Genomic DNA, 10,091 nt, shown 5'->3' with positions numbered 1-10,091 from the left:
TGCCATAGTTAAATGTATTATACCCTTTATATTTGGGCACTGTATCCTGTTAGTCTTCATTGGAAACACTAGCTGAAAGCACACCACGGCATATTGCTTCCCCATTCTTTAATGGCAATTGATTGATTCCACCGAAGTCATCGGGGCAGTTCTTTATGGGTGCGAAGTCTCTTAAGGCTGCAGTGTCAAACCCAAGGTAAGGCTGCACCCAGTCTTATATGCTTCCAGTTGCTGATGGACAGAAGGTAATGTCTTGAACATGCCCGTCTGCAGTAAGTTATGGCAGAATATTCCTCTATGATTCAAAGCAGAGGCGCCTTGTGGGTCTGTTTAATAGTTTTGCATTAAATGCTCTGCGCAAGGGGGAAAAAAAAAAGCAGGCTTTGTTGGTAATGTACATGGTTTCATACCCTTAAAGCTGCAAGCCAAGCAATTTCTGTGCTTTAATACACTTCAAAGGTATGAGAAAGTGGGGTTGAAAAGGATTCATTGCTCCTAGGCAGAACCAAACCCATCAGCAATTTAAACACATTATCAGGTCCCAGCCCAGCCCAGCCTCTCCAGGCTATATAAGGGAAAGCCCCAGCTTCCATCTCAGAGGGGTTCTGTCTCATTCCCTCTCTCTTTCTTTCTCTCTGCTCTTCTTCATCACTCACTCTTTCAACCAGGCACCATGTTTCAGCAGTTCAGTTCCAGGTCTGGGGGCGGAGGTCGGAGTTTCAGTGTTCGCTCTGCTGCTGCCACTGTAGTTCCTGGTGGTAACAGAGGCAGCTTTAGTTCAGCTTCTTTGTCCCGCATTGGAAGAGGAAATGTGGGGCTTGGTGGTGGTGGCTTTGGGGGTGGCTTCAGCAGTAGAAGCCTCCATGGTTTAGGTGGAAGCAGGGGTATTCCCATCAGCTTTGGCGGTGGAAGCATCCATGGTGGAGGACTTGGTTTTGGTGGCGGTGGGTTTGGTGGCGTTGGTTTTGGTGGCGGTGGGTTTGGTTTGGGTGGTGGACTTGGTTTTGGAGGTGGGGGAGTTGTGCCTGGCAGATATGGAAGGTGGGCAGGCAGTGTTGGTGGGGGGTTAGGTGTTGGCGGGCCAGGTATGGGAGGCTTTGGGGGTGGCTTAGCTTGTCCTCTTCCACCTCCTGGGGGCATCCAAAAAGTCACTGTCAACCCCAACCTTCTGGCTCCTCTGAAACTGGAGATTGACTCAGAGGTCCAGAGAGTGCGAACTCATGAGAGGGAGCAGATCAAGACCCTTAACAACAAATTTGCCTCCTTCATTGACAAGGTGAGACCACACACTAGTTAATGGTCCTTCTGGGAAGCATCTTATGGCAGCATCCTGGTTACAAGTTAGGTCCTTGCTTAATTGCTACTCGCTGGGTCCTAACTGGCAAGCTAAATATGGACCTCAGGTCTGGCCGAGGTCTTATGGCACAAAGTGCTATGTCCTAAGTATTAGCGCAAAGTCTGTGCCAGTACCTATTTTTTCCCCCAAGGTGTTCATAACAGTACCAATAAAAGGGCACCTGTCATTGCACACAATACATTTCTCCTCCCCGATGTAGCTCTCTGTTACTTATGGAGCTGAATGTTATCTTTAAATGACCTACTTTGACAAGGTATCCAGGTTGTAGCTGTATTGGAAAAAGAAATCAGGACTCGTAGTAGAGATGAGATCTTTTGCTAGACCAACGAGATTTTTGCAATTAACAATTTTTTTTTTGCAAAAATTTTGTTGGGCTAATAAAAGGTATCATCTCTACTGTGAGTCCTGATTGCTACGTTGACAAGGTACTTAAGTGCATCAAACACATGAATTCTACCGGGGCTTTCATGGGACTTCTTATGTGTGAAGGTTGTGCACGTATGCATCCAATTGAATCAAGAGCATTGCTGCTTAAGTGTATTTCTTTTGTGTTTTGTCTCTCTGGCTATCGTTATTTTGTGGCTAGCTAGGGATAACCATGTTCCTTGTGTTATGCCTTAACTTTGATTTTCTTCTCGGACATGCTAGATTGGAATAGCCTGCCCCACACTATAATGTGGCTGGATGCTTGTGTATAGTTATATTCTTGGCTGGTGTCAATTAATCTACCCGATTGAGCTCCTGCTGCCAGTTTCATCATCTGTCATTATATGAGGGTTGGACTAGATCGGGGTGGGCAATTATTTTGGGCAGAGGGCTGCTTACTGAGTTTTGGCAAGCCATCGAGGGCTGCATGACAGGCAGCCCAGGGCAGATTGATATTAATTTTCTAAATTTTTTAGGGGCCCTGCGGGCCAGATAGAATAGCTTGGCGGGCCACATCTGGCCCACGGGCCACATTTTGCCCACCCCTGGACTAGATGACCTCCTTCCAACCTTCCTTTTCTATGATTTTGTGGCACTGCCTCAAATTCTGCTGCCTCACTGATTTCAGCTGAGGCAAATCAGCAGAGCTGCATAGGCTTCTGTGCAGCTGTACCCACTTGTACCAGCTGGGGATCTGGCAGTCACATCTGGATGTGATAGCTTCCTTTTTTCTTGCTTTCACAAGGAGAATTGAGAAGGGCTGTCGATTCTTTTCCCACAATGGGAAGTCATTCCACGGACGTCAGTGGAGCCGGTTCCAGTCACCTTAGCCCATCACGAGTCCGGTTCCATGAGATGGAGCTGTTTTGCAGCAGCTAACATCTTCTTTGCCTGTTGGGTTTCAGGTCCGATTCCTAGAGCAGCAGAATAAGGTGCTGGAGACCAAATGGGACCTGTTGCAAGGCACCACGACCACTCGGGTCAGCCTCGAGCCCATGTTTGAGGCGTATATCAACAACCTCCAGTGCCAGCTTGAGAACCTGCTGGGTAACAGGGGGCAGCTGGAGGGAGAGTTGAGGAATTTGCAGGACCTTGTCGAAGACTTCAAGAAGAAGTAAGTATGAAAGCCGGCCTTATATAATGGCTAGAGGTTTTGTGGCTAAGACCTTCTATAGATGTCCTGGAGGGATTCTGGCTTGTGGTCAATAGCAGAGTAATTTTCATAACCATGAAAGCAAGATGAGTAGTTAATTCAAGTACTTACAGGCTAGTAAAATGTTCTCCACTTTCATGTGAATTTTCTTGGTCATAATTCACATCATAACCCATGTGTATATTATAATTCGCACCTGCACTTTAAGGCATTCTCATTACTTCCCTGGAAAACAATTAGATTTATATAGCTTATAAAAATAAACAGCATATTCTCTTTTTCTTTCTCCATATTGGTAGGCTGCAGGAACCTGAGCTCATACCATCAATGTGCAGTGCCGTCTCTCATTATTATTTATACAATATTCTTGTCTGTCTATATATCTGTCTATCTTGCTATTTATCTATCCCCATATATTCTGTCTATCTATCTGTCTATCGGTCTAACACCAAAATATATAGATATTTAAGATTTATTTTTTTATAGTGATTGAGGAACTGGTAGGCTTCCAAATTACTTTAAAATTGTAACATATCAATAAAACATGTTTAACTGCTACATACATACATACATACATGCATATATGTGGTAGATGTGTGTGTGTGTGTATATATATATATATATCCTTACCTCTGCTCTCTGTAGTTATTCCAACCAGCCTAGAAGCTGTCATTCAAACATGGCTCTTTTCCCAGCAGGTACGAAGAGGAAATCAACAGGCGAACTGCTATAGAGAATGAATTCGTGATGAGCAAAAAGGTGAGCAATCATCAAATGACATTAATAAAGCATCTATCCATCTATCCCTCCCCATATGCACCAGCTCTCTGTCTGTCTGTTATGCTGTTTTAGGATGCGGACCATAGCTTCATGAACAAAGTAGAGCTTCAGGTGAAGGTAGATTCCCTCATTGATGAGATAAGCTTCCTGAGAGCGTTCTTCAAGGCCGTAAGTGTCCTTATTTGTTTCCTTGCCATGGTCTGTGTTGCCTTTTTCCCAGGGGCAAAGTTAAGAGATTCTTCACTGAGCTCTTTGGTTTATGCAGGAAATCAGTGACTTCACCTCCTGGATTATGGTGTCCAGGTCTGGGGTCCACACATTAGAAAGGACTTTGGAAAAAAACCCTCTAAGTCTGATTCAGTCTTTGCGAAACATGGCTTAGAGAGAGAGAGACGAAGCAACTCCATCTCTTCCATGTATTCAAGAAAAGTTGAGGGATTTGATCATGGTCTCCAAGTATCTATAAGGGGAAGATATTTCTGATCACAGAAGAGCTATTTAATCTAGCACAAGAGCGTGATGAGCTTCAGTGGTTGAAAGCAGAAGCCAGCTAATTTCAGATTGAAACTAAGATGTAGCATTTTCACAAGGAGGGTCATGAAGCCTTAGCGCCACTGAGTGAGGGCCTAGGAGGAACCGTCATCACTTGAGATCTTGAAAATAAGATTTGATGTCTTTGTAAAATAAAGAATCACAGAATCCCATAAAAGTAGGGTAGGGAGAAGACTCAAGAGGTCATCTAGTCAAATCCTCCACTCTCAACTCAGCAGAAGGTCAGACAGAAATGGGAGGTTGATGTAGAAATGACGGCCTGCTTTTGAGTGGATGGAGATCAGACAAGATTAAGCAAAATGCATGAATGCTGAATGCGATAGTCCCTCTTCTGGGATATTTTTTATTAATTTACTTTGTGAACTCCCTGTGGGGTTTAAGTCCTGGCAAACACCCCCTTGAGATCTCTGTGTTACCTGCAGGAACTGGATCAGATGCAAGGGCAGATCACTGACACCAATGTGATCCTGCAAATGGACAACAACAGAGACCTGGACCTCAACAGCATCATCTCTGAGGTCAAAGCTCAGTATGAGGACATTGCTAACAGGAGCCGGGCAGAGGCAGAGGCTTGGTACCAGAGCAAGGTAAATCATCATAGCCATGTGGAGGGTACATGGCAGTATATTGAGTCATTGTGCATCAGTCTTATCTCACCTGTGGCAGGCAGAGTGTTGAGAGCACTTTGCTAAAGAACACTACCTTTTTTCTTGTTAAATAGATATGAAATGTAGGTAAATTTAATAAGAAAGTGTTCAGAATGAAAAAGCCAGCACAGATTTGTGAATTTGTGAACTGAAAGTCATAGCACTAGGTTCAATGAACCATAGCATGCCAGGTTCATTTACAGCATGGAACAACTCTGGAGACCCAAGAGACCCATTTCCAAAAGCATCCCACTGACTTAGGCACCAAAATCCCCTAGACTGCTAATGAGACTTGTACACTTAGCAAATCCGCTTTGAAAATGTGACTTTGGTGCTTCTGTCAGTTGGGTGCCTTGGAAGTTTTTTACTTACAATCCTTTGTTCAAACATTGCATGATTACTAGTAAATTTGACATGAATGTGACGATTATAGCAATTTAAGGGGGCCGTATTTCTCCCACTTTTTTATTTAGCTTCTTCTATTAAAATGTCAAAAATATGTAGAAAAACGGCAACAGCTTCATACATTTCAATAACGTGGTAGAAAACAAATTGACAGTTGCATTGGAATTGTCCCACCATTTCAATGGCAAAATGCTTTAAATTTGAAATACTTTCTTGGGAGTTTTCATATGAAAATGTTTAATACTCTCTGTATTGCTTTGCCGCTCAGTTTCAAGAGCTTCAGACCACAGCCATGACACATGGGGATGACTTGAAGAACACCAGGAATGAGATTTCGGAGTTGACTCGGATAATTCAGAGGCTGAAGGCTGAAATCGATAATGTGAAAAAACAGGTGGGAAAGTCCTTAATGTGGAATCGAGACATTTGTCTTGCTCTGTGTTCATGAGTTTGGTGGCTCTATGATTTTCCATCTTGAATGGAACTGCGGTGTTACCAACCCCTGCAAAACTTGGCATTTTTCTCAATGTCCCAGCTACTGAGATCATGTTATTTTAAAAGACTCTCACTTCATTTTATTTTAAATGTAGAATTCTTACTTCTCACGAGTTCAGAGGTAAGTGTCCCCCAGAGTGTGAGAAAAGATAAAAAATCAAGAGGCAAATGAAAGAACGCCAGGATTTTTGAAAAACCAGTTTTAAGCCAATGGTTTTCCACCTGTGGTCCATGAACCTCTGAGGGTCCACAGACTATGTCTAAGGGGTCTATGAAAGATGACTATGATCAATCAAATGTATGTGAATCCCCACACTTAAAATTTAAAAAATCATTAAAATGCACCTCCATTTGAAACTTCAAATTTCCATTCACAATTTTGTAGAGGTCCGTAAATTCAAAAAAGGTTGAAAATTAGTGTTTTAGGCAGGAGGGACCTGAAGTGATTTTTCTGAAGCCAACTTGGATTCGTGACTCCTTCAGCTTATATAAATCAATGTTGCTTCATTTTAGGCAGTTGCATTATCAGCGGGATTTTTGGTGCCTAATCTGCCGTGGTGTTTTGTAAAATCCCAACGATTTTCATACATCCTTGAAAATCTGGTCCCAGGTGCTCAGACCACTTTGGAGAACACAGGCTGTCGAGTCACTTGGGTACTTCCATAGGACAAGTCCCACCAGAAAACCCAACGTCTTTCAACCCTTTCGAGATACTCCATAGACCCCTACCATAGCTGGATTGACCTGGGTGAAAGAGTGGGACTCATGTAGTCTTCCTTTTACTTTACAAAGAGGAAGACAAACCCAGGAAGTTAGAAATCCACTGAGTTTATGGCTTAGCATCAAAACTAGAACCTCATGTTCTTTGCCCTGCAGATTGCCGGGCTGCAAACAGCCATTGCCGATGCGGAGCAGCGTGGAGAGATGGCCCTTAAAGATGCCCGTGCTAAACTTTCTGATCTCCAGAATGCCTTGCAAACAGCCAAAGATGAACTGGCTCATCTTCTGCGGGATTACCAGGAGCTAATGAACGTCAAGCTGGCCCTGGATATTGAGATTGCCACTTACAGGACTCTGCTGGAAGGAGAGGAGTGCAGGGGGGTGCAGTGGATCTGTATAGTGTAATAACTATGGGGCCAGGCCCTCAGCTGGTACAAATGTACATAGCTCTTCTGTCTTTGCTGTACCAGGGATAATAATTCCCTACATCACAAGGCTGTTCTTCAGCAAAATATGTTGCAAACGGAAAGTGTTCCAGTATAGGAACCAGTGACATACAAATAGCGGATCTAACTCATTTGGTTTGTCCTTTGGGTTAAATAGTCAGGCATGGTGTGCCAGCTATTGAAAATGCAGGATTGTTTTTGAATTTTATAGTAGACAGTCCTTAGATAAAAAAACCTAGATGTAAGCAGGGGAGCAGGCACCAGGTACAACCCTTGTAAATCTGTCTGCTTTGGAAATCTAATGATAATTAGTATCGATGAGAATTATGCTGCCCCTTTTGGATGAGAGCTCAAGTCCCCAAGTTTCACTGCCTAGTAATGAGAGATGATTCAGTTGTTTCACTTTTTTTCTCCCCAACAGGATGTCTGGAGAGTACGTGGATCCTGTGAGCATCTGTGAGTATCTCAAAGATTCCCCTTCACTTTAGTGTTTTTAGGGAAACACTTGAAAACCTAACTCATTTTTGCCAATCCTCAAAGAAGCAATGCCATCTCAGTGCCTCAGGGAATTAACACTCAGATGCCTCCAGTCTATAGGTTGGACTCCTGGATTGGAATATATTTCCCATCATGAACCAGGATCCCCGTTTTTTGGTGAGGGAAGGTTGCACATCATGGAGTCCCTGGCTGTGGGAACTGATAGGAGATAGTCTTATTGGGGCATCTAGTCCATGAGAGAGAGCTGGGATTTGAGGAAGCCAAATTGCAACTCCCATGAGGCAATGCAGTGGTGCTTCCAGGTGGACATATTTTGATTTCCACATATTTTAGGGGGTTTTGGAAGAAAAATTGAAGCAGAGGCTTCTAATTTGAAGAAACTCCTCCTGTTGAAACCCAATTTTCCTTCAAAAAACAGTGTTCATAGAAACATTTCAACCAGTCTTTGAGATAGTCATAGAGCCGGAAGGGACCTGTATTGACGCTACTGTTTGCATCTCCTTGAGAGGCACAAGTTGTTGGTTGAATAATTGGTCTCTGTGTTTTTTACAGCTGTGGTCAGCAACACTACCAGCTTAGCAGGTGGTGGAGGAGGAGTCGGAGGTGGATTCAGCCTTGGTGGAGGTCGTGGAAGTGGCCTTGGTCTTGGACTAGGGGGTGGTGGCGGCGGCGGCGGCATTGGCGGTGGCGTTGGTGGCATTGGTCTTGGTCTCGGAGTTGGCGGAGGTGGTGGAAGCAGTTTTGGCCATGGGATTGGTAGTGGCAGTGGGATCAGCGTGGGAGGTGGTGGTGGGAATGGGGTCAGTGTTGGAGGAGGCAGTTTTGGCTTGGGAGGGGGAAGCAGCTCTAGCATAAAATACGTCTCATCCTCTTCATCAAGCAGGAAAATGGTAAGATAAAGTGTAAAGAACCAGAGATGCCTGAATTTACCCAGGTGTTTGCTGTTGATTGGCAGCAATTTTCTGTCACCCCCTTTCCCAAATGTATCATCTTTAAACATTAACAAGGATAAAAACCTTTAACATCACAGAACAAAATGTTGCTTATCCCTGCGCTGAAGTCAATGGGTTGGAATGGGTCTGGGAGTTGATACGTTTTCCTTATGGCTTGGCTTTATACTGGCCCTGATTTTTCTGTCGGTCGCTCTAGTTTTACTCCCAGGACCTGACAGTGAGCCTGATTTACTCAGCTGGGCTCCTTTCTCTGTCATCTTACCACAGAGCAAAATGAGTGCAAAGTGGATGTTATAATCAGGCACCAGTTTCTATCCACTCAGCACTGGTGTAAAATAGCTGCTCAAGGTGTAGGACACAGAGAAGCAGACCCCTTGACTTCAGTGGAACGCCTCCTGACGTACTCCGATACAAGTGAGCTCCATCAGACTAATTGCGGAGGGGCAGCCAAAGGTGCTTTCCATGCCTGTGAACTGGGCCGTATGTTTTTCTGTTCCACCACTTTCCCTGGAGTTCACGGTACCAGCTGCAACTCTTTGGCTCCCCAACATTTCAGGGCTCCGTCAAGGTTGAAGCCAGTAAAGCCATGTGGCCTTTCTCCAGTCGGGGAATGTGCGGCAAGTCCATTGCTCTGTCCGAGCGGGGAACAGACATCCAGCGCACAAAAAACATCACGTTGTGCTGCAGCTGGATGATAACGAATGTGCATGGTGCATAGATCTTGCGTTGGCTTCCCACCCCGTGAAGTTAGCCCACACCATGGCTTGAGTACTGCTTGCTTGCTTGCTTTCTGACGGCCCACGGTTGTGCCTTGTACATAACATGTAACACTGTTGTTTGCTCGTGGTTAAATGCTCCTCTTGCATTGCCAATAAACTGCATTGTGTCACCAGTGTCACGTGACTGAGTCTTTAAACCAAGCTGTTGCCTTATCTGACTAGTCTTTTGTTGCACTGGTTTCAAACCTGGAATTAGACCACGATCTGTGAATGAGGGTATGCACTGGTCATTTCCTTCATTATTGCTGGTGTTCATTGAACCTACTCGAAACATGGGCTGGGCGGGGAAAAATTGGGAAATGGTTATTAACTCTTTGAGACCTGGATTTTCTGCCTGATGAGCAGCTGTGGTTTCAGCGGGTATAAAGCAGTGTGACTTCAGTGAAGTGAATGGGGCTACATAGATTTATACCAGCTGAGATCTGGTGGATTGCTGTGTCCAGAGGTTTAAAGGCCACCGTGGTAATACAGGACACAATCTTTTCTTTTTTTTTAATTTAAGATTGATCTGTATGCAGGGATGAAGCCAGTACAGTCATGTCTTCTTTCCCTGCTTGTGATCCCTTGAGGTGGAGAGGAATATTTGCTATTAAGACTTTTCCCAAAATAATTTGACTAGGTGACCTTCTCGGGGATCAGCCTGATGCCTTGTCCATTAGGTGCACAGATTTTGGTTACCATCTCGGTGTATTTGCATGGCTTGTTTTGGCCAAGGCTGAAATTACTGATGGTAGTGGCAGTCCTGCAGAACGAGGATGACAGTCTTACAATAAATGGGGACATCATCGATGACTCTATAGATGACTGTGGAGGATGACCTGAGAGCTGCATGTTCAGTTGCAGATGTGGCAAATACTTTCAGGAGGAAGGAGCAGATCCT

The 10,091-nt window shown here is 44.4% G+C and overlaps 1 protein-coding gene across 1 annotated transcript; it reads left to right on the top strand.

The window, feature by feature from the left end:
* Positions 1 to 613: 613 nt before the first annotated feature.
* LOC102374427 (keratin, type II cytoskeletal 5-like) lies at positions 614 to 9,317 on the top strand. The gene is made up of 9 exons (XM_025213401.1): positions 614 to 1,276; positions 2,689 to 2,897; positions 3,635 to 3,695; positions 3,789 to 3,884; positions 4,691 to 4,855; positions 5,589 to 5,714; positions 6,692 to 6,921; positions 7,403 to 7,437; positions 8,032 to 9,317. The coding sequence occupies exons 1-9, from the start codon at positions 674 to 676 to the stop codon at positions 8,376 to 8,378; spliced, it is 1,872 nt and encodes a 623-aa protein (XP_025069186.1). The 5' UTR covers positions 614 to 673; the 3' UTR covers positions 8,379 to 9,317.
* The last annotated feature ends 774 nt before the right edge of the window (positions 9,318 to 10,091 follow it).

Source organism: Alligator sinensis, unplaced genomic scaffold (genome assembly GCF_000455745.1).
Source record: "Alligator sinensis unplaced genomic scaffold, ASM45574v1 scaffold551_1, whole genome shotgun sequence".
Taxonomy (NCBI): Eukaryota; Metazoa; Chordata; order Crocodylia; family Alligatoridae; genus Alligator; species Alligator sinensis.
This window is presented reverse-complemented; position numbering and strand designations above follow the sequence as displayed.

Bases quoted from the DNA above. Each gene is read 5' to 3' on its own strand.
- LOC102374427 (XM_025213401.1), top strand. From the start codon at position 674: ATGTTTCAGCAGTTCAGTTCCAGGTCTGGGGGCGGAGGTCGGAGTTTC. The intron at 3,885-4,690 runs GTAAGTGTCCTT...TGTTACCTGCAG, and splicing joins TGAGAGCGTTCTTCAAGGCC to GAACTGGATCAGATGCAAGG. The intron at 6,922-7,402 runs GTGGATCTGTAT...TCTCCCCAACAG, and splicing joins GAGGAGTGCAGGGGGGTGCA to GATGTCTGGAGAGTACGTGG.